The sequence below is a fragment of the Branchiostoma belcheri genome, unplaced genomic scaffold (assembly GCF_001625305.1).
Source record: "Branchiostoma belcheri isolate BF01 breed outbred unplaced genomic scaffold, Haploidv18h27 scaffold123, whole genome shotgun sequence".
NCBI classification, from domain to species: domain Eukaryota; kingdom Metazoa; phylum Chordata; class Leptocardii; order Amphioxiformes; family Branchiostomatidae; genus Branchiostoma; species Branchiostoma belcheri.
Genome location: NW_017802636.1, coordinates 687,632 through 709,839, shown reverse-complemented (window position 1 = coordinate 709,839; position 22,208 = coordinate 687,632). Strand labels below are relative to the sequence as shown.

The window sequence follows — 22,208 nt, the reverse complement described above, 5'->3', positions numbered from 1 at the left end:
TGAAAATAAAGAGGACGCAGGCAAAAACAAATATGCGCCTACACTTCTTTACAAATAGAACGGCAAGCTGGTGGAATGAGCTTCCTGGGGAGGTAGTTATGGCGCCTAGTGTGAACAGTTTCAAGAAGAGGTTTGACGAGTATATGGAAACACACCCGGTCGTCTACAATTATAGAGCTTTGGACCACCCACTACGTCCAGAGATGTCAGTAAACTGAAGAGCGGCCCAAATTGGAGCAGGACTCCTACCCGGCATGAATCAACTCTACTCTACTCTACTCTATATGCACCGTCTCTTCTACTTCATAATTTGGAGTAAACATTCGTTTTGTCGTACGTCGTAGCTTCGCGTTTAAGTTCAAGGTCTTGGGTTGAAACGAATACCCTTCGCCCCCCCCCCCCCCGAATTAAACAAATTCTTATCATCACTTGGTTTCTAACCTGCAGGCCTAAAGAACTCGACGACCTTTGTCCTGAATCCCTTCGGTCGTGCGGCAGTTTCTGCCCCGTCCACCTCTTGCTTCGCCTCCGTGCGTGCCCCGTCCGTGCCTAGCGGGTCGGCCCGCTGGTGTCTCGGGCCATCATGCCTCCAGCACCGGCCGCAGACTCTCACACCTAGAGCCAACTGTGGGCTTCGTAATGCCCTTATCGTCATCATCTTGGACCTTGAATTTGAAGAGATGTCCTTGTTAAAACACTACGCCTCTGGGTAGATTTATAGACACTAAGGAAGGGTCCAAATGCTCACAAACTAAGTCAAGACCCCACACGCACACGAACATGGAGTCTCCTCTAAATCAACCTTTGACCTGAGGGTGGAACGAGCTATTATAAACAAAGGGGACTCATCTTTTTCAGACTTGAAAAAAACTATCTTAATTTTAAGTTAAAAAGTTAAAGTACCATAATAGGCAATTACATATAAAAATATATGGCTGGCTAATATGATGTTGAATCAGATTTCTAATAGGTTATGAACTGAGATGCCATAAAATATTCCGCGTCATAGTGGATGCGTCCAACGTGGGTGACGAAGAGAGCGGAAGACACAGAAACAGTTTACAAGGTTGGCTTTGAAAGTGTTTGTTGTTTGTGATTCACCTCTGCTAGGTTTCAAACAGAGTGTTTATGGTCCGATCCTTGTCATACTTACTGTATCGGCCTCTATATTTTGCTCAGTACAATCTGTGACAAAGAAGAAGGAAATGATTTTGGTACAAGATTCACCTGGTCATAATTTGCTCAGCAGACATTGTTCATCAACCTAGGTGACAATGTTTTGAAAATGTGAGTAGGGGGGTAATACAGTAATGCACCATAATCTAATGTACTAAGTTGTTAAACATCGAAAAGTATATCTGGAATGTAAGTCTGTTGAGCCTCCATCCTATATACATTGTGATAAGAAATGTCGTCGCAAATGGATGGCATGTTGTGGATGACTTTGAGTGTATTCCTATTTAAAGGTAACCTATTGGCACCAAATTCGTATTGGATGTAAGGTTATGTAGCAGGGAGAAAGTTTAAAATGCTCTTAATCCTTATTAGCATCAATAGCCATGGCCTCTTAATCCTTATTAGCATCAATAGCCTTGGCCTCTTAATCCTTATTAGCATCAATAGCCATGGCCTCCAGTGATGATGGTGGAAGTGACCTATCAGACCCCCAAGGTGCGACATCTAACGGTCTGTCTGAGCTGGGACCTCCCGGCGCTGCGGCCAGCAGGATGAAGGCTGTTGACCCTGAGGAAATGATCAGCAAGGCTGCAGCTCACAAGGAGAAGGGGAATGAACTGTACAAGCAGAAGAAATACAAGGGGGCAATAGGACAGTACCACAGAGCACTACTGTACCTTAAAACATTGCATAAGGTACTTCTTTAAAGTTACATAATAATTGTAGTACTGACAATGACAATGTTATTTGTGCTATACATTCCACTTTTGATTGAGGGTAGTCTGAACATGCTGTCTGAACTGAGTATGCAGCTGACTTGAAAGGAAGGAGGGAGTGGATTCAGCAGATGTTTACATGAGTATGAATTGTACATTGGTAAGCTGAAATGATATCTAGAAGGAAAATAAGGTTTTGATGCCTCCCACCCAGTTTGAATGGAGAAGTAAGCTTAACACATGTTTCTGTTACATACCAGAGTGGGGGCCCAGGTGCTGCAGGTAGTGCTGCACTGGCCATGCAGCAGGTGGCAGCCTTGTCAGGTGCAGAAGATACTTCCACAACCTCAGAACAAGATGCAGCCATTGCAGAATTGGAAGCCAACTGTTACAACAACTTGGCAGGTAATTATCTTTTAAATGAAAAAAATATTACCATTGAATTTAGCAATGTGTGCATTTTAAATATGTTTATGTGTACTGTTGACTTTTGGATAAGATAGATAACTAAGATAGTATTTTCAGTCCTGATCCCACACCCATATTACTTTTTCCAATGTTGGCCTTTAGCATGTCTACTCCAGGAACCTGAGGTGAAGTATGCCAAGGTGAGCAGTTACTGTGCCCAAGTGCTGGAGAGGAAGCCGGGTAATTCCAAGGCTCTGTACAGATATGGGCTGGCTCTGTACCACTCCAAAGACTATGATGGGGCACTCAGCAAGCTGCACCAAGCACTGCAACAGTCACCAAATGGTGAGGGGAGCAGTATATTTTGGCACATTCCTTTTCTTCACATTTGCTATTATTTTTAACAAACATTTTGCATGTACATGTACTTTGTGCTGATCTTCTTCAGATGCCAATGTTAAGCGCTACATCAAGCTGACACAAGAGGGGCTAGCCAGACAAGTGCAGAGACAGAGGGCCATGTACAAAGGGATGTTTGACAGCAGCACACCTGCCTCAGGGGATGCCCAGGTGGGCACAGGTGCTTCAGCTGGGGACAGGCAAGAGGAAGATGTTGTCCTGACAAATGCAGATGGGAAGGGAAGAAAGGCAGAGGAAGATAAAAGCATCACAGACTCTAATGGCAATAATGATGCTGATGCATAGTCATATGGTCACTAGTGATGTATGCATTATTGACACTTCAAACAGTTCCACAGACTTTTTCATGGGTTGGAATATCCATGAAGAATTCAAACTTGGAAGAAAAGATCAAATGACACGAGCCATGTGTCAGCTGCCTCCATGGCTGTTTTTGACACTCGAAATGAGTAACATTCATTGGGGTCACAGGAATGTCCCGGAGAGCCTTCCATGTACTGTGCTGGAAATGTCAAAGAGGGAAAGCAGTTTGCATTAGACGCCAATACCAGCACTAAGATTTTTGCACATGACATCAGACATGTAGTCTGGAACAGCCCTGGCATCTGTGTTGAGAGCTGGTTGGAACAACGAAAAAACTTGACCTTACTGAAGCAGGTACTGAAGTGGCAGTGACAGAGATAATAGGAAAAATTACTAGTAAATGTGTAACACAGTAGACAGAGTTACACAATCATATATCTTGGTTCATAGTTGAAGAAAAGTTCACATTATTCACTGTCACTTATATCATGCACCACAATAAATGTAACTACATGCATTTTCACTGTTCACATGTTTCTGTCAATATGCTATTGTATGTTGTCACAAGTTTTGCAACATTAATTATAGTAATAAACTGCTATCAACCTTACCTGTTGTAGCATTTTATATGCAAATGCAACGAGTAATGAATAACTTGAGAGTCATGAGTTGGCATGTCAGAATAGATGGGACACATTGGACATGAAAATGCTAAAACTACATTTTGTGTTACCATTAGTTCCTTTTGTATTCATAGTTAAGTCTCTGGATGTTGTCTTTGATGATTTTTTTTCTACTTTTGTATTATGTTGGTACTTTCAGAGGCCTGCTTGGTACTAAATTACATTGATATGTTTGATTTTGCTTTGATCCTATGATGCTTTTTGGTTTATGTTATAACCATTCCATATGAAAATATCTTATATGTATTATTCTTGCTTATTGGTGTAGACAAATGGAATATAACGTTAGAATCTTTGTTGTTATTAAAGTGCAGTGCCCCTGTTGGGCATGTTCTATGATAGGTGTGAGGATTGTATCAGCTCCATGCTCCATCTTAGCCGGATGGCTCCGATTTGTAACAAAGCCGTTACAAATCGGATGGCACCCAGGCTAGCTCCATCTCTGTGATGTGAAATGATTAGAAGAGCAAGTGTTTGGAGCTGAGGTCCTGGTTGAATATGTTACAGAGCTATATTTCCTGATGTAGGAAACCTGCATGCATGGTACCACATACCAGTAGTCAATGTTGCTTACCAGTTCATAAAATAAAGTGTTATTTTTCTGGTTACAAAGTCTGCATATTCTTGTTCATTTACCCTTTGTAGATGTTAATCTGCTAGGATATTAGTATTTAATGAGCCATTCACCTCCTTGGCTAAATGCAACAGCCCTGCCCACAGATTAAAAGTTCCCGCCCCCTGTGACCCTTGACCCACGGAAGGGGGTTGATGATAACAAGATGGCGACAAACCCAAACCAAGGAGGAAAGAAGCTGGTGCGTTCGAAGTCAGGGCTGCGGATGGTGGCGGCTAACAGCGCTTTCCGCTCGCCTTTCGAGCTGGAGGAACCGCCGTGGGTCCCGGATAGTGAGGTGAGTCGGGGTTTGTCGTTGCATAGTCAGGTAAAAGGCAGGGCTCCGGGGCGCGCATGTGTGAGCAGAGATCTGGAGGTGGGGCCGAGACGCCACTGAACTCCCGACGGGTCAAGATCTGTCTGTCTGGCAGGTTCGGTCTCTGCTTCTATCTAAACAAGGATGATTTCAACCACCTTAGCCTACATTGCGCAAGAAGCTTGATACACACCCTCGACACAAACGGAAATATACTGCTGCATCCTCTCTATATTTTTAAAAAATATATGACGACAGCTCAACTGGCTCTGCTAAGAAAATAGTTTCCCTGTTGTGACTTGTGTAAATTAGATATGGCAAGTGATTTAAAACCCGAAATTGAACAATTTGGAAACATTCCGGGTCATACAACAGATTGTCAGTAGTAACAATTAGCCAGCTTTTGTTGGTACAACAGAAAGACAGCTTTAATACAAGATACCAGGAGTCACCAAACAAACAGCCGAGATTACAAGATTCATAACTGTTAACCCCGAAAGCAAGATGTCATTTCTAGAGCTATTAGTATTTTCAAATTGTCAGAACAGCTGACAGTAGGATGGTCCTCTGCATCGGGTAACTTTATCAAAACAATGCTTGAAGATGTAGACTTTAAACTTCCTACTAGTATTAGGTATGAAAATTAATATTTCATAATATTTATAACATTGCACAAGATGACAACTGTGTAGCATCATTTTACCCTGGCAGTGTCACTATAATGTTTATCAATATATGGGTGGAGCAGACTCACAGGAAGGTTGTGTCCATAAAAAGACAGCAGCCAACAGCTGTAAGCTCTAGCCTGGGTATCTGGGGACTCATTCTATGGAGACTACTAGTATTTTAGAAGCAGGCTTAGAAAGGTTAAGGGAATTTATAAATCTTCATCCTTCATCTCCAAATCATTGTAAATTTGATTAACAGAATGAGAACACCTTACTGACCTTAAAAAATACTAATACAGCTTATATGTAAGATCATTCGTGTCAAAGTTCAGTTTGATTATTTATCGGTCCACACCGCCATCAAAATCAATAAGGGTAAACAGTTGGACTCTGACATGACGGAGGGGCTTCATGTCCTGCAGTGCACAGTGTCACATTTGATGAAGCAGACTAATCTACATGTATTTTGACCTAGGCAGAATTTCATTAAGTTAGACTGTAGATTGAATAGGGACTATGTGTACTTTATCCAACCTGTTATATTTAGATTGTAAACTTAAAATCAGGTTTGATCCCACAACATTTCAAATATATGATGCACAACAATCTAATTCAGTTGGAAATTACAGTTTAACCTGAACAATGATGTTAAAAAAAGAAAAATCATAACCTGACAAATGGCATGACATTTTTCAATTGGTATCACAGCTCAAAAGTTTAATGTGTTATTACAATAATGTACATTTGTATGTCTCAATTTTTCTATGCTCATAGAGTCATATGGTTTACATGCATTAGCTGATTAAAGTACTCTTCCTGTTATGCAGTGCTCCCAGTGTATGAGCTGCAAGGCCAAGTTTGATTTTGTCAAGAGAAAGGTATGGACTGTATATACATGTCAGTTCTCTGCTATGTGAAGTATTTCTGTTGCTAGTAACTGTTAGAAGCCATTGGCTGTAATCCAACTACCACACTTGTGCAATAACTGAAGAAACTGTTTTTGGTAAAGTTAACGATAATTTCATCAGGTAAAGTTAACGATAATTTCATCAGTGGTCTTACATATTCAACTATAATTAATATGTGCTTGTGTTATTATGTTATTAATGAAGTAAACATGGTACATGTACCTTACATTTATGATTCAGTTGGTTGTGTGTATTTCTTTGCAGCACCATTGCAGGCGCTGTGGAAAGTGTTACTGTGACAAGTGTTGTCAGCACAAGGTTGCGCTGCCTCGGCTGTGTTTTCTGGACCCCGTGCGGCTCTGCTATGACTGCGCTGTAATCACACAGAAGGAGAACGAGTTCTATGACAAGCAGCTGAAGGTGCTGCTACATGGTATGCTGTTTCTGGCATGGGGTGCTGTTTCTGTAATCTTGTATGTTGATATTTTGCTCTGTAATCCATCTGAGAATCAGATTTCATTTCAGAATAATTCAAATACATTTGTACCTATTTTATGTATGTACTCTTTCATAAGGCAATGCAAAACCCTAGCTAGTTTTTCTGTATTGACAGGTGCAGCCTTCCAGCTGTCCTGCCCAGATGACATGGAGAACCTATCGGAGCCGTGCCTTTGTAAACTGTCTGCAGATCACAGGTACAGGAAAATTAAAGAAACATTTAGTGTTTGCCACTGTTTGCAGAGGAAAAACTATATTGTACCATTGTCCTTGTATTTGGGACGATAAGCATCTTGAAAATGCTTAGGACTACTGGAATTGTCTTTTTTTCATTGTGCAAGATGCTATATAACAACATCAGCATATTTTCAGATTCCTGTTGTTTGAGAATGCTGGCCATGCTAAACACTCCCCAGTAGAGTTGGAACAAGTGGTGGCTATCCAGATCCTGACTGCTGGGGAGGACTCACAAGGTACTGTAAAGGGATGTAGGATGTTTATGTAGCACAGTTAGCATGTCTAGTTCTCGAGATGATACTCATCATCAAAATGTATGTAGAAGTCTGATTAATTAGTCCCTCGTGGGACTGTTGAAAAGAAAAGAACCTAATGAGCCCAATATTAACATAATCAGGATTTTACTCTAATCAGATTACAGATCATTAAGGTGAATGTGTCCCATGTAATGATATTGATGAGACTGAATATTCATTAAGTCTTTTTAGCAAAGTATAAAAACACCCCAATGAAATGCAAACAATAAGTGTTGTACATGTACTTGCTGCTTTGCTGCCTCATTTAAAAAATAAATGTGTTTGTCTTTGCTATGGCATACCAGTAGTCTACTTAATTAGTGTACTTTAGAGTACTTAATACTATGATTACTATTGGTAGCAATTAATGTTGTAATTGTATTACAAAGTGGGTATTTACTCTGTATCATTCGGTTGCCTAATCAATGTAGATGTGGAAACAGGAGAAGCATGATTATGTGAAAATTGATGCATGTTAATGGCTAGCCATGGCCTTCATAGTCCTAAAAATGAAATGAAAATGTATACTTAGTTTCTTACAGGTAGTTTACATGTACCATGTCTTTTTTTTCATATTCCCTAGTTTTGTGCATGAGATTGTAGCAGCTGGATTCACTCTCATATCTTTTGTTGCTGACATGCTTCTTCCCCAGCTTTCTTAGTTGCAGTCTTAACTCCTCTTGTCTTACTTTGACTTTCAGTTAGAGCTTTAACCATGTATTGTGTATGAAGTTAAAGTTTGATTTTGATTTCCCCAGGTATCTGCAGAAACATATTTTTTATGTATTCTTTGTTAAAATTTTGCTTCTCTGTTTGTACATTCTTGTATTCCATCATTGTTTTCATTGCCATGTTTGTTCAGTCTGTTAGAGTTGCAGATGCATGTGAACATTTCAGAAATCTGTATTGCAGTATGATCTGTGCCTTGGCTTAGGCTGTCCAGAGATTATGAAGATTTTCTTCCTACTGTTTTGTTTTCTTCCACATCCAAACTCTTAAAAGGTCTTGTTTCCTATTTTTTGCTTAATTTTTTGTAATTTTAAAAATTGTGATACCCAGTTTTATTAGACCTGCTACATTGCAAACCTATGTACCAACATGTCTCCATACTGGTACTCTAGAGTACATGTGTAGTGTCCTTGCTAATTGCAGTGTTGTTCCAGGTCCGAGCTCCCCATTGAGCTCCCCGTGTTCCCCCATTGCTCCATTTCCAGTAATAAGCTCACCTGACAACCTGAGTCCAACGGAAGGTACACAACTGGCAACTCACAGGCATATGTGTCAGGCATATGTGTTACGTAGTGTGCATGTGACCAGGCTGTGAGCTTTTGTTTTGAGTATAGTTGGCTGCTTATATCCATGTTAAGGGCAGCACATGGTAGTTTGCAGTATCTAAATAAAGGATGTATATGTTTCCTGATGGTTTTTGCCTTTGGAATGTCTTGTTGTGACACATTTTAGAGAATTCTCATCTTTTGATGACAGTCAAATCAAATCAGATCAAGATGACCAGAACTTCTGGTCCTTTAATCATGCATTTTACAGAGTGGAAACAAACTATGTCCTTCTGTCAGAGCTATTATATGCCTGTAGTTCTCTTCAGTTTCAAGATAGTGCCAAGGCCAGACTGTCAATAGTGTACATCATGTGCATGTGTGTATCATGTCAGTGTTTGTACTCATTATATTAGTCTTGTATTTTGTTGTGTGAACTGGTCCTCTAACCAACCATAGTACACTCTTGTTGCTCCATGTGTATAAGCACAACTGTGAGTTTTGCATTGAGTACTGAGATGAACAGACTGATGAAATGCCCTGTTGAGGTTGTTATGTGTTGGAACATGTCGCATCTGTGAAAGTGGCTAAATGTGAAGAGTTTGTTTACTGGTAGAGTGTACAGGTGGCTAGAGGGGCTACTCCCAGCATACCTTTATGATATTGATTCAAAAACTTAGATTTGTGATGTTTGTCAGGGAGTTCACCCCTTCAGGTGCTGAGGAAGCTGCTTCACTTGGACCATGGATGATTTCTTCTGAACTATGTGATTTTGATGTACTCTTACTCCTAGCTTACTAAATAAACTGTTGCACAGTTTGAATGGTATATTGATCCTGTTAATTTCTTGGATGATGAAGTCAGGTAAAGTTGATGATGTTCTTTATAGGGAACATTGTGGCCAATGGCCTGTCGATCAAGCACAAGGAACGTGAGAGTGGAGAGATCCGACATCTCCAGCTCATCATCTCAGCCACTACTGACAACCGCAGACAGTCTCTGGCCTTCGTGGGAGCCGTGCAAAAGGTGTGTAGGAAGAGACTGATCAATATCTATGATGTACAATGTAGTTTAAAACGTTATATAAAAATATTTTATTCTTTTTCCTTTGTAAAAGAGCCAGCGTTTAGAATATCCCACATGACAGTAACCTGGTCACTTTTAGACTTCTGAATCAATGTCTTTAGCATGAGTTCTATTGACAGGTTATGGTCTAGATACCTGAAGGTTGTGTACCTGAAGTTGTTTTTGTTGATATAACACTTTCTCTCCAGGGAGTCAAGTTTATGTATGAGGCGAAAGAGTCGCGGGGTCTGTGAAGTCACATGACTGATCATCTCCGCCTGATTGGACCAAGCCATCCGAACAGTTGTGGACTACATTACTGACACACCAACTGGGCAAACACAACTTAAAACAACATTACAGGTGTTACAGGGTCTAATCTTTTAAACTGTCTACACATTTAATGACAATTTAAAGGGTGGGCTTTTCCTTCCTATGACTGTGAACAGTGTGAACTCTTTACCTGATATATAACTTACATTTTAGCTTGTGTAGAATTCATTACATTTGTGATAGCCATGGTATGTCACTGTGGTACACATTGTTGAAATCATAAAATTCCTTTGGTTATTACAAGAAATGTCTATTCAAACCTATGACAATTTTTTTAAATAGGCCATGACACAATCGAAACGAGTTTAAGCCACTTTGAACATCCCAATCCCATAATAATCAGTGTTACAGCAAGGCATGAAATTGTCTCCTTTTATCATGGAGGCAGCTTCAGTATTGTTAGTTTTTAGATAGTATTGAAAGTTTTTCATCAGGAATACTTTGAAACAAAATTGTGGTAGTATTCCTGTAAATGTATTTAATTCCTGTTACCACGGGCTACAATATAAAGTGTTTGATAGTAATTGTAAAGTCTTGGTAATGTCACTCTTTATATGAAGTTAGCAATGTTGATTAGTAATATTTCAGTTTCTCTGTGATAGTGATGGAGGTACAGATCTTGGGCAAAAGTGTAATCATGATTACAAGCCTAATGCAACTTTGTGGCCACAAGTAGCCTAAACCAAGAATGATACACCTCTTTATGCACTAAGTAATATATTGGTATTATTATACTATATAAATGATAAAGGAAATGGTCCACGAACCACCTTGATAAAAGCTTAATGCATATTTTCAGTTGAGTTATTGTGGAAGTGGATCGGAGTGTCAGAATGGAAATAGACCACAGAGAACTGTAAACTGCTGATAAGCTTGTTTTTTTAGCCCAAGTGCAAATTTGATGTGGCCAAATACAGTCATACTAACCAAAGGCATCTAATGACTAGAAATGTCTTACCTCCTACTGGCTGAATTAATTGTACATACAATGTTGATAGATATGGATTGATGGAGAGAATGTTCAAGACAATTATGTCTTTTACATTTTGAGGACTGTTGTTTGAAAACATGGAACCTGGATTTTGCTATTTGGATTTACATGATCTCACCCTGTTCAAAATCTACAATATTTCATACTTGGCAGAGGACCGTCTATCTACTCATGAATTAAGATTTGAGTAGAGGTAGAGTTTAAATGTAAGATAAACTGGCTTCCAGTGTTTATCCAAAAATTTAAAAGAAAATAGCAGTGCAGGATAATGTCCCAAAAGGAATAAAAGGAAGAATCAACCCAAATATATTCTACATCTGTAATCTTTATGTTGAAGTGCTCCGTGTAAATGCTGAGGAGCTGTGGCGAAAGACTTGATTTTAGTGATGTGTACATTAAAGCTATTTTTGCAAAGAAAGTAATAAATTACAATCTATGAGTAGCAGAGTTTTGGGTTATAAAATCAGGGATGCAATACTAGTATTGAAAATACTATTAATTGGGAAAATGTGGAAAACAGTTTTTGGAATGTTGACTATCCCACAACAGATAATTAGCTAGTCATTAGTTATTGGATACAGTCATTACATTGCAAACATCAGAACTGTTCATAATCTATTGCCTTAGTACCCAAAACTTTTGGAAGTAAATCACAGAACTGAAGAATGTGAAAAAGTAGCATGAAACAGAGTTGACTTTTTTTCCTAATTTCTTAAAATATGTCAATTGTTACACATGTAGCTGGCTTCAGCATGATATAACAGATTTTCATGCAAATAGCTGTAACAGGTCATACCGGGGGTATGTTAATTGATTGTCTTTGGATCATCTTACTTTATGTAAGTTTATTCCCCAGTATTTTCAAGCAATGATCAATGATAGCCAGCAAACTTTGCACAGGCAGACTTCTGCACAAGATTGCTTTATACCTATTTTTGATTTTGTTATCAGTAATAATTGTGTTATCTTGATAGAGGTGTCAGTAAACAATTGCAGAATGATATGTAACACATTGTATAGCAAATTTTATATTATCACACTGGTACCTAATAACTACATTTTGTGTTGTGTAATTGTAATATGTGTCAAATGGTTCTCAATGTGTTGCCTGTAAATATAATGCTCCAAAGAAAATATGCTTCAACCATAACAAATTGCACCCTGCGTGGACCAATATGTCAAGCCATGAACCCAGAAAGGTTGTTGGTATACCTGTATAATGTACACTGTGTTTCATGAATCATTACAGGAAAGATGAAAGATAAATAAGTCTGCATTTGTATATGCAGAACCAGGAGTACACATAGAAGTGTAACTCCTTCTTTAATAATGAGATTTTGTTATGTACCCCTTAAACATTATTGGTTTGACACAACATGATGTCTGACATGGTATGACTTGCATTTGTCCTCTTGCCTCACCAAAAGAGCAAAGTGTATAGGCCTCAACTAAAAGTCTATTTTCTCACTCAAGGTACACATGGAAGCGTGGCTTTACATAGTTTGGAAGTCAGTTTTTGAAATGTAATATAAGATTGAATTTGAATAGTGTTTTTGAAGTTTTTAAACAATACATATAATTCTGGACAGAGAAAGTTGGTGAAACTTTGTACCTTGAGGTTAGATGCTGACTTGTAATTTTGCCCACTATTATTTTCAACTGTGTACTGCCCCATGATTGTATCTAAAGATGGTTGAATTAAAAAAAAAACCTTGTTGCTTCAGTTCATGGACCAGTTTCAATTTTGGCAGAGTAGTTAAAGTTTGATTTCAACATTGTGCAGTTACATGCACAAGCACATGCAGGCACGGGTACGCACAGACACGCATGCACACACAGTACCCCAGTGACACTGTCAGCCTAATGCAAATACTTGCAATTGGATGTTGTTCTAATGATGAGAAGTTTTACTTGTACAGAGCAGAATCAGACAGAAGTTTCTAGATTTACAAAATTTCAAACAAGGAAAGATCTGTTGGCCATGCTTTGTACTGATGTTATCTGTTTATTGCCCCTTGTGGAAAGCTTGCATGTTCATGATTCAATCTTTATTCACCTTGGCACTGAGGTGAGCAAATGACGTCTCAATGTTGATAATAACACATTTCAGAGCCAGGCAGCCATGAGTTCCATATTTGGCTACCTTGCCATACATGATGACATCGACAGTTGACTTAAATTACAATACCGGTATAATAAATTGTAAATATGTATGTTTCCCAGGCAGTAATGCTATCCTGCTACAAAGCAGTGAAGTAGATTTGCACTTTTATAAAGGTTAAGGTCAACAAAAGCTTGCTTTGTTGAAATAGTAAACTAACAACAACAACTTTTCAATTCTAAAAATTGAAATACATGTATCAACTAATAACTATGGGGCACCACAATTGCCCTTAAGCTTGTCAGCTACTATGATTACATGCCTGTATGATGCCGTATCCAAAACTCCTTGTTTTGCAATTCTAATGTAAAAGTACTTCACAGTGTTCTGGAGAAAATGGTTGCTTCATACAAACATCTGTAATTAACTAAATGTACTATAAGGGCATCTGTACTTAAACAGACACTCTCCATTTATGCCAGTTCAACCAAATGTACTTTGCACTTGCAGTTGCAGTAAGACTACTGTGATAGACTGTGTATCCCATCTACACCTGCATCTACAGTATGCCCTGTAATCTAACAACACAGAAGCCAGAATAAGCTCATATCTTAGGACAAGGACATTATATCTCCTTGATAGGACAAGTAAAAATCTTAAATATCTCAAATTTTCCGAATATATCTCAAAATATCTCAAAAATTTCAACAGTCCCAAAATCACTTCCTGTGCATCCTCCTGATGACCTTGAATGTGTCCTTGTACACTAAGTAGCTCAGACCTGACATGATGGTGGTTCCTGCTGTCAAGTACCTGCAGAAACATAGAAAACAAGAACAAACACATATATACTGTATACTGTGTACAATCTCTTCCTGCTTGAATCATTACAGCAAGATTGTATAGTATACAACTCTTGCTGTAATGATTCAAGCAGGAAGAGATGGTACACAGTATTACATGTACTTGTCACAGTACTGCTACAGCCAGTATGTAAGTTAGACAGATATGTAAGTTAGACAGGATAGTCTGGCAGGTTTGTCACCCATTCTCAACTGGCAGGACTTGAAGACACATTTAGTCACAACACTGTATGGAAATAAAACTCAATGTAATCCAAAACAAAGATGTTGGGAGAGTTCTAACCATAGAGCCTGCAGCAGGGGGTGTTCCACGTATCCCAGTACTGGAGCAGCCAGGGAGAAAGTCACCATGCCAGCTGTACTGCTGTGTTGACTTTACTGATGAAGGTTGGCTTCAGCTGGGCCGTGGCATGGGTGGCGTCAAAGTAACGGGAAAAAGTTACCTGGCAACACAAGAAACAAGATTCGTTTTGTACATTATGTCACAAAGAGATCTCTTCTTCTCTACTTTAGCATTTTTCTACAAACCAACACATTAGTAAAGGGACCATCAATACAAGGGTTATTGGGTTAATCAACTCCCAATAATAGAAAACTTGTTGCAATGTTGTGGTATATACATACAAAAATTATGCTAGACAAGTGCACCAATTTGTAACAATTAAGGGCATCAACAAATACCAGCTTACAGGAGGTGGCAGTGTCTGGTATCTGACATAGAACCCAGCCAGTATCAGGAGAACGTCACGGGCGATGATCAGCAACGTCAGTGGAACTGCAAGAAATAAGGACAACACAAGTGACATCTTCAACAATCTGTAGACATAAAACCAAAGAAGTAAAGTATGTACTTGTGAGTAGATACAAGAGATGAAGGGCACTTTGGAGTTCTGTATCAGTTATGTTAGACAAGCAAAGCATGTTATACCATTCAGATTTAAGAATGTCAAAAATTAAACAAAAAACAAACAAAAATTAAAGACTGATACTAGTGATAGTGCTTTGAAACAAATAGTATACATTGTACATTCCATGTTTTGTTTGTCTATTAGGCCACACTGACTTAATTTTATGGATGACATCCGCTTGTCGCCCTCAAAAAAAAAAAAAATACACGGCCACCGAGGCTCTGGCCTGGCTCTAGGCTTGGGTAGTCCATGGTAGTTAGTGACAATACGGAGTCGGGCACCCAGGCTATCAAGTTCGAAGCTTCACGACTCAAGAACTCAGTACATACGGAGAGTACCGATTCATAAATTTCGCAAAAAAGCCAGCATGTGCCGGCTTGTTGTATACGTTGCTAAGAATTGCCGCAAATGGCCGGAATTTTTTTTTTATTCGCCCGCGCGCACTAGTTTGGGGGTCTTCAGAGGATGTCATCCATAAAATTAAATCGGTGTGGCCTTAGTGTAGTACATGTATTAAACAAACTATTTGCATAGGGAACTGTCCTGTGTGAACTCACCAGGTATCAGTCCCACATATGTCAGGCTCAGGAACACCACACTGACCAGGAACTTGTCTGCAAGGGGATCGATGTAACTGCCAAATGCTGAACTCTGGTTCTTGAAGTTACGGGCAATGTACCCATCAAACTGGGGATAAAATAGGCACAATAAGTACATGATCTGTCTGCATCACTTCAAAATGTGTCTTCCCTGCTATAAATTTAAGTTACATCATAAGTTAGTAGCATAATTGTTCCAGATCTCACCAGGTCTGTGATTCCTGCAAGTCCGAACAGTGCCATGGCCCAGGTGAAGTTACTGTTGATGACCAGGTAACTGATGACAGGTGTGAGACCGATGCGCACCCCACATAACAGGTTTGGCACTGTGAAGATGTTCTCATGCTGGAAAGAGACATGGGCAGTGAGAGGGGAGAATCACTTTGTTGAAACATACCAGAGCATTACACTATTCCTATACACAGTATTCAGAGGTAGATTTTTCGATCAATTAAGAAAATTCATCTTCCTTACCAACTCTGCCACGCCTCCAGCAGCCTTGTCGCCCTTGGCACCATCATGATCTTGGCCTTGTGACCTCTCAGTGACCTCCTCTTGCCCTTCCTCCGCCAATCCTTCATCATCTTTTATCTTGGCTCGTGGTCCCTTAGAACTGTACCACTCACATCGAGGGACAAAACAACAAGCACCGTATATAGCTTTTAATCTGGCACCTGGGGAGAGCCTCCTGTTGAGACATCTGAAGTGCTGATTTGTAAAATTTGTAGATGAAAAGGAAAGTCTGTTAAAATTGAATGGCCTAGGACAAGTGAGAGTTACCGGGAAGCTGCACTGTAAACATCTCGTCTCTTTGGCTTTAGGGATTCTTAAGAAGCTGTGAAAGCTCACAGGTTGTTCTGAACCCAAAGTCTTAAAGTTCTGCAGAAGCTTAATCGCTGGGCCCCGCCCCCACACCATGGGGCATTGTAAAGGATGCCTGTCCGCAGAACCATGTGGGCCTTTGACATCTCGGAGCGCTTCACTCTTTACATCCTTTCAGAGTCAGAGGTTCAAAACTGCATGCTGTCCGCCCTAGAGAATTGTGTGCATGCCCTGCTCTTATGGTATCAAATGACATCATACTGGTAAACGGTAAACATCATAGTTTGTAGGTTGTTTTCAACTCAGCCCGAACCAAAATTATTCACCTCGGAGCTCCACATGTTGTCAGCCATCTTAGACGAGTCTATGTACCTTTAGCGGTGTTAAAAAAATAAATTATTTACTCTTATTAAAATCAATTGCCTCATTAAGCCAATAATGATTAATAAATACATAAAAAGAAATTACAACAGATTTTTGTGCTTGAAGCTATCATGATTGCTATGTAACATATTTGTATCTGATTGCCATAATGTTATCTTTTTCATACAGTCCCTGGTCTATAATGGTACATTCCAAAGCCATTACTTATCACGTGATCAAGCAGCTGTGGGGCGTGAACCCGGAAGTTGTTCTTTCTCAGGTGATCGATCATTCAAGCTGTACTGGTTAGTCACCGGCTAGCTACGCATCGGGGCTTTGTGTATTGGCCTTGGGATGGTAAAGTTTAACTTGTGGGAAGGGGGCAAAGGTTGTAGGATCTTGGAGGCGGGCGTAGATAGCTGGTGACGTTACCAGATTTAAACCTGTCTTGTATGGTTGTATCGGTGTCCTTGATTCAGTTTTGTGACGTTAACGGGTCATTTTCGAACTGTTGATTCCGTCTCCTGTCTTAATACTGATCGATTGGCTGTGTGGTCTTGCTCTATCGCTGCCACGTCGCTGGTTTACGCCCCGCCAGACAGAGAACACCTGTGACGTTTTACCTGCCCCGCTGCGGACCGGATGTCCTGCTTACGTCCATTCGCCAGGGAAACTGTTGACAACTGACGTGAGCCGGACGTCATTGGACAAGTGGAGTCCCGTTACGCGTAGCATAATTTACCGGTGAGAACAAGAAGTTGTTTAGGAGGAAGTGTGTACTACTTTCAGTTGTTCTTGCTGCGATCGCCTACGTTCGTTCTCAGACAGCAGACCAGAGTAGAGTAGTGCTGTAACAACAACCAAGGTTGATAATAACTTACTTACTAAGTAGTGGTTGAGTTACTAGGCACTGTCCGGCCGGCACTGTCACAGGCAAAAAGCAGAGGGACAGTTTAGCACCTCGTCATGGTAAGTGAGCATTTTATTTTAAGTCTTGACTTGTACATTCAGTGGAGCAGTGTAGGGGATCAGGAGGATGTACCTTGCAGTTACTGTAGGGATGTCATACAGCCATAACAAAAATACGCCGAGCCTTGGTATAGAAGGCTACAGTATATAAGACTATCAACAAAATACGCTTGACTGAAGAGTCGCTACAGCTAAAAATTATACATGTACATGTATGTCATATCTTTGACGTCGTTGCTCGGAGGATTATTACTACAATCAAGTATATAAATTTTGTTGGCATCAATTTGATTTTTATAACATTTTAACAGTCTTTTATGAAATTGTTATCATTCGAATTTTTGTTGATATTTGCCATCATATTCCTCAGTAATCTTGACTTGATTATTGAGGAATAATTTGAGACTTCAACAAGTACACAGTATGTTGTGGACAAAAGAACTTCTATTGAAGACAACGTAAATATAGAGTTATCATTGAAGTATAGAAAGTACACAAATGTAAGACATTCAGGATTCTGTAGTTATGTCTACTACTTAATCGTTTGCAGACTCAACAGATGCACAGTAATTGTAGACATGGCAGCAGAGCTACTGCAATTCATGAATCTGTAATGTCTGACGTGACTGTACACCATTGGTAGTTGTTTTGTCACACCTCTCCATGTAGCCAATCAGAAGCATTGTATTGGAGGGTGTGTGTTGGGTGTGTGAAGACTGTGAGACTCTGTCAAGATCATGAAAATATTTTACTTGTGTTTACTTAGACTACATTACAATTGCAATTTACAAGATCACCGGGTTAAGAATCATACTTTTCAAACTGGTATTGAAGAAGAAAACATCTTTGGAAATTTTAGGGTTATGCAATACCGATGTGGTTTGTGAAAAATTTTTTTCATAAGAATACTAGCATTATGCCTGGCACCTCTTTAGTCTCTTCTTTAAAAGATCATGTAACAGACAGGAACTGGTAGAGCAACTTTTTTTCTCCCTGGCACTGTCCTAGTATTTGTGGCATGTTAACCTCCGGGTGACCCTGTTAATCAATAGCTCTCCAGTGTATTTGTCCAGTCAGCCCTGGTGCAACCTTTACATTGAGAGGTAAAAACAAGTTAGACAGGAGGAATGTTTTATCAGATTTACTTCAAACATGGCTCTCGTTTAAGGTTAACTTTTGGGCAAAGTCCCTATAGGCTATACTCAACATTTTGTCGCAAATTTCCCTGCAAACAGATAATGTAATACACATTATGCTTGAAAAAAATGATCTATCGACATTCATTGCAAAAGCACTATCAGCTTTGATTTTTGTTAGGATGTGAAAAAATACTGAGTAGAAATATACTGCTGTACATGTATAACTATATAAATTTTAATGACCCCATGTTTCCTACAGGGTAACATGGACTACAACTTCTTGTTTGACCCCTCCATCCTGGCTGACCTGGACTACAGCAGCTGGAAGTCATCCTTCCGCCCAGGGGTCTCCCCCCACACCCCGGGGCATGGACTCAAAGTTAGGCCACTGTGTGCAACAGACTATGACAAAGGCAAGTAACGTCATCGATCAGTCATAGTACTCTTTTGTCAGTCACCTGCACTTTTTTATTGACAGACATTTTATGGAGTAGATTGTCAAAATTTACCTCTAGCCACCATAACTAGTTAATAAACAAATTGAGGCCCAAACCCATCCATGTCCAAAGTCAACACTTTAAAAACTGAAAGATAACAATTAGAATGTAAGCAAGAAATCTTTCTGTCAGAACACACACATGCAAACTAAACACTCAAGTAAAAGTAATGCATTTGTTCTGTTTATCAAGATAAAAGGTTGGAAGCTTGTGCCAAAACAAACTTCTTGAATATCATTACCGGTAATGCTGCTGACTACACTGTACTTCAGGGTCACTAGCCCATCTGGCATACATAATGTTTCATAAGTTACTAATTGTTTGCTTTGATCGCCCACAGGATTCTTAGGAGTCCTGGCACAACTGACAAAAGTAGGGACTGTCACCAGGGAACAGTTCATGGGTGAGGAACACTACAATTTTCTGTATCAGTCGTTATATTTTCATTTTGGTTGCCAATGAGGAAAGGTTGTTGACCTTTTACAATGCATCAAGATATAGTCACAAGGGTACAATGCCTAATATTTTCAATCCATTCTTTCTTTTTTTTTTGTCAGCAAGATTTAATGCCATGAAGGATGACAAGAGTTACTATGTTTGTGTGATTGAAGACTTGAACAAGAGGGAAGTCATCGGTGCAGCGACACTGGTCATTGAACAAAAGTTCATCCACAGCTGTGGAATGGTAAGTTTGGCTACAAGCCAAAGGAACAGAATTGCAGCAAATCCTAATTATTCCTCTAGCAGACATGTTGGGGGCTGATTGGATCATTTCTGTTTGCCATTAGTGGAATGTTGGATGGATATTCTGACCTGAGGGAATATCCCCCAATCTCTCCAGCCCTCCAGCAGAAGAATCACCATTGAAAACCCTTGACCTCAACATACCTTCTGCCAAGGACAAAAGTACAGGCACATAGTGTTGTATTCACAGACTGGAAGTTGGCCAGTAGTTGCTGCAAAAGTTCTTGGATACATAAGAGTGCATTAAATCATTATTTGCACAACATTTGTGCAAGGTCCTGGTTGCCTTTAGCCAGTTGCAAGTAAAGACAGGTATTGATGGTATTAGTTGAGTAGTTTTTTTATACATTTTTATACTTATACTACTATTATCCAAAACAGAATGCTGGCTTATTCCCTCCAATATTTCTGTGTTCCAGAGAGCCAGAGTAGAAGATGTTGTGGTGAATGATACATACAGAGGAAAACAGCTGGGGAAGATGTAAGTTTTGTCATCACTTTCTAAGTGACTGAGGCAACTTACCCCAAGATTATCTGCTTCAACATTGGGGCAATAAAATGTATCCTTTTAGAAATATCTGAGTGTAACGTTAATCATTGTGCCATTAATCTGTACCTAAAACCCATTTTTCAATTGGAGCACAGAGTTCTCCAACAGATTTTCAATAAAACCTTTTATCTGTGTTTTGTTCCAGCCTGACAGTGGTGTTGATAATGCTGAGTAAACATCTTGGTTGTTACAAGATCTCGTTGGAGTGCAGCGACCAGAAACTCCCCTTCTACCAGCAGGTTGGCTTCAAACAAGATGGCACAAACTACATGGTTCAGAGATGGGAGACATGATACAGGCTTTCTTAAACTGTTAAGCCCATGTTAAGGGCTCATAATATTTACAGAATTACTGGGATATACAATTTTACTATAAACTTAGAAATTTCTTTGCAGTTTGCAGACTGTTTGTTGAGGAAGGAAGGCTGTGTCATGAACTTATTACATCTGGCCCAAATTTTCAATGTTGATATCTTTATGACTGTCCTGGTCACTTTTGTATGGTAGGCTAAATAAGTGGACCTAAAACCATTATTGTATCAAATTGCTGTGCCTTCTATACCTAACCTTGTTATTGCTAACCTAAACTCATTATGACCATTGATCTATAGTGTTACGTTTATTTTTATGGGATGGTGCCAAAAGGCTACCTCAGCAGGGTACAAATGTTCTCAATATCATCAGTATCTTGGCTGTTCAGAAAGAGCTAGTACGTACAGTATATTGACAATTATAGTAGTTTCAAGTTTGTTTAGCTCAACATCCAAAGTGCCTTTATATGGGTAGGTTAAGCTGTTTGAGTAATCAAATTCAGCTGTCAACATAAATATATAATGTTGCATATGTTACACAATTGGTACATAATTATGGACTAGTTGGTGTCATCAAATATAGACATACTAAAGATACAAATATAAGATGGAAATTACTTCCTGGGGAGGATATTTCTATGTTATTCTGACATTCTTTTATGGATTAAAGTATAATACTGGTCAAACTGCCCTGTTTCCACATTTGCTTGTCTTACAAAAGAAATCTTGTGTACAACTGATGACTGTAAAACTCATGACTTGCCTATCAATATAATGGAAGCATCTGTAATGTTCATTGCTTGCTGGATAAATGTTCATACAAAGTCAATGTATCATAAACTGTCATCATGAAATCGAAGCTCTACAGAGTAGAGAATGCATAATGTGGTGCATTAATTTTGGAGATTCTTGATCTATATTTTTAGGGTATTTTGTTGATATACCAATCAACAGTCTATGCTTTGAAGTAATTGTTTATCATCATTTTGTAATAGACATGTGTTAGTATCTTATAGATCATTGTGCTCTAGGACATTAATCAAGATATATGTACTGCTTCTAAAATGTGGAAGTATTTTGTAGATATGCTATAGATTATGTACTTAAGATTTTCTTTGTATCAATATTGAATGATTAGTATCCCGGTATGTGCCATTGATATACAGAATGTATCTATCCAGATTTAACTTTGCAAATATGATATGTATTTGGTAACAAATTGGCACAAAGACAGATATTAATGCAGTCACAACTTTTTAAACTGCATGTGGTATTTTGATCTGGCTATACAAAATGTCCTAAAACATTATATGTCAAATTTCAGCATTTTCGTGCAAATATACACTGAGTAGTGACTCCTCATTAAAGTGGATTGCAATATCATTTCATGTGAAAGTATTGGAGATTACAAGAGATTGCAATAAACAAGACAGAGAAA

The 22,208-nt window shown here is 39.2% G+C and overlaps 5 protein-coding genes across 10 annotated transcripts in view; 3 read left to right on the top strand and 2 right to left on the bottom strand.

Moving 5' to 3' along the window:
• The window catches only part of LOC109463198 (complex I intermediate-associated protein 30, mitochondrial-like), a 4,960-nt gene extending 4,142 nt beyond the window's left edge, over window positions 1-818 (bottom strand). Inside the window, exon 1 of the mRNA XM_019759914.1 lies at window positions 442-818. Coding sequence (XP_019615473.1) covers window positions 442-658 — 217 coding nt within the window. The 5' untranslated portion in view covers window positions 659-818. The remainder of the gene's footprint in view (window positions 1-441) is intronic.
• A 141-nt stretch (window positions 819-959) lies between these two features.
• On the top strand, window positions 960-4,310 carry LOC109463200 (tetratricopeptide repeat protein 9C-like). 3 transcript variants are annotated; one of them, XM_019759917.1, is made up of 5 exons: window positions 960-1,066; window positions 1,615-1,871; window positions 2,153-2,297; window positions 2,463-2,645; window positions 2,749-4,310. In XM_019759917.1, exons 2-5 carry the CDS (start codon window positions 1,626-1,628, stop codon window positions 3,003-3,005), a joined length of 831 nt encoding a protein of 276 aa, XP_019615476.1. In that variant the 5' UTR covers window positions 960-1,066; window positions 1,615-1,625; the 3' UTR covers window positions 3,006-4,310. The 3 variants fall into 3 exon arrangements, with proteins under 3 accessions (XP_019615476.1, XP_019615478.1, XP_019615477.1); XM_019759919.1 differs by lacking the exon at window positions 960-1,066 and adding an exon at window positions 1,081-1,268; XM_019759918.1 differs by lacking the exon at window positions 960-1,066 and adding an exon at window positions 1,082-1,287.
• Window positions 4,311-4,462: 152 nt separating this feature from the next.
• Window positions 4,463-12,620, top strand: LOC109463201 (zinc finger FYVE domain-containing protein 21-like). Of its 2 annotated transcripts, XM_019759920.1 has the most exons (8): window positions 4,463-4,617; window positions 6,131-6,181; window positions 6,476-6,644; window positions 6,825-6,906; window positions 7,082-7,182; window positions 8,406-8,492; window positions 9,406-9,542; window positions 9,791-12,620. In XM_019759920.1, exons 1-8 carry the CDS (start codon window positions 4,486-4,488, stop codon window positions 9,833-9,835), a joined length of 804 nt encoding a protein of 267 aa, XP_019615479.1. In that variant the 5' UTR covers window positions 4,463-4,485; the 3' UTR covers window positions 9,836-12,620. The 2 variants fall into 2 exon arrangements, with proteins under 2 accessions (XP_019615479.1, XP_019615480.1); XM_019759921.1 differs by lacking the exon at window positions 8,406-8,492 and having other exon boundaries at window positions 4,464-4,617.
• A 258-nt stretch (window positions 12,621-12,878) lies between these two features.
• Window positions 12,879-16,585, bottom strand: LOC109463196 (cardiolipin synthase (CMP-forming)-like). The gene is given in 7 exon segments (XM_019759909.1): window positions 12,879-13,819; window positions 14,153-14,222; window positions 14,225-14,312; window positions 14,559-14,644; window positions 15,335-15,464; window positions 15,584-15,721; window positions 15,851-16,585. Coding segments are annotated over 7 exon segments (1,050 nt in total). The 5' UTR covers window positions 16,295-16,585; the 3' UTR covers window positions 12,879-13,725.
• Window positions 16,586-16,872: 287 nt separating this feature from the next.
• LOC109463234 (probable glucosamine 6-phosphate N-acetyltransferase) lies at window positions 16,873-22,208 on the top strand. Of its 3 annotated transcripts, XM_019759974.1 has the most exons (7): window positions 16,903-16,918; window positions 17,160-17,305; window positions 18,929-19,082; window positions 19,507-19,569; window positions 19,724-19,851; window positions 20,330-20,391; window positions 20,606-22,208. In XM_019759974.1, the coding sequence occupies exons 3-7, from the start codon at window positions 18,935-18,937 to the stop codon at window positions 20,751-20,753; spliced, it is 549 nt and encodes a 182-aa protein (XP_019615533.1). In that variant the 5' UTR covers window positions 16,903-16,918; window positions 17,160-17,305; window positions 18,929-18,934; the 3' UTR covers window positions 20,754-22,208. The 3 variants fall into 3 exon arrangements, with proteins under 3 accessions (XP_019615532.1, XP_019615533.1, XP_019615531.1); XM_019759973.1 differs by having other exon boundaries at window positions 16,873-17,305; XM_019759972.1 differs by lacking the exons at window positions 16,903-16,918; window positions 17,160-17,305 and adding an exon at window positions 17,312-17,530.

Coding starts and splice junctions, on each gene's coding strand:
- LOC109463200 (XM_019759917.1), top strand. CDS start 1,626: ATGGCCTCCAGTGATGATGGTGGAAGTGACCTATCAGACCCCCAAGGT. Junction 2,298..2,462: donor CTGTTACAACAACTTGGCAG/GTAATTATCTTT, acceptor GTTGGCCTTTAG/CATGTCTACTCCAGGAACCT. Junction 2,646..2,748: donor ACTGCAACAGTCACCAAATG/GTGAGGGGAGCA, acceptor GATCTTCTTCAG/ATGCCAATGTTAAGCGCTAC.
- LOC109463201 (XM_019759920.1), top strand. CDS start 4,486: ATGGCGACAAACCCAAACCAAGGAGGAAAGAAGCTGGTGCGTTCGAAG. Junction 6,645..6,824: donor GCTGAAGGTGCTGCTACATG/GTATGCTGTTTC, acceptor CTGTATTGACAG/GTGCAGCCTTCCAGCTGTCC. Junction 8,493..9,405: donor CAACCTGAGTCCAACGGAAG/GTACACAACTGG, acceptor TGTTCTTTATAG/GGAACATTGTGGCCAATGGC.
- LOC109463234 (XM_019759972.1), top strand. Junction 19,083..19,506: donor TGCAACAGACTATGACAAAG/GCAAGTAACGTC, acceptor GATCGCCCACAG/GATTCTTAGGAGTCCTGGCA. Junction 20,392..20,605: donor GGAAAACAGCTGGGGAAGAT/GTAAGTTTTGTC, acceptor GTTTTGTTCCAG/CCTGACAGTGGTGTTGATAA.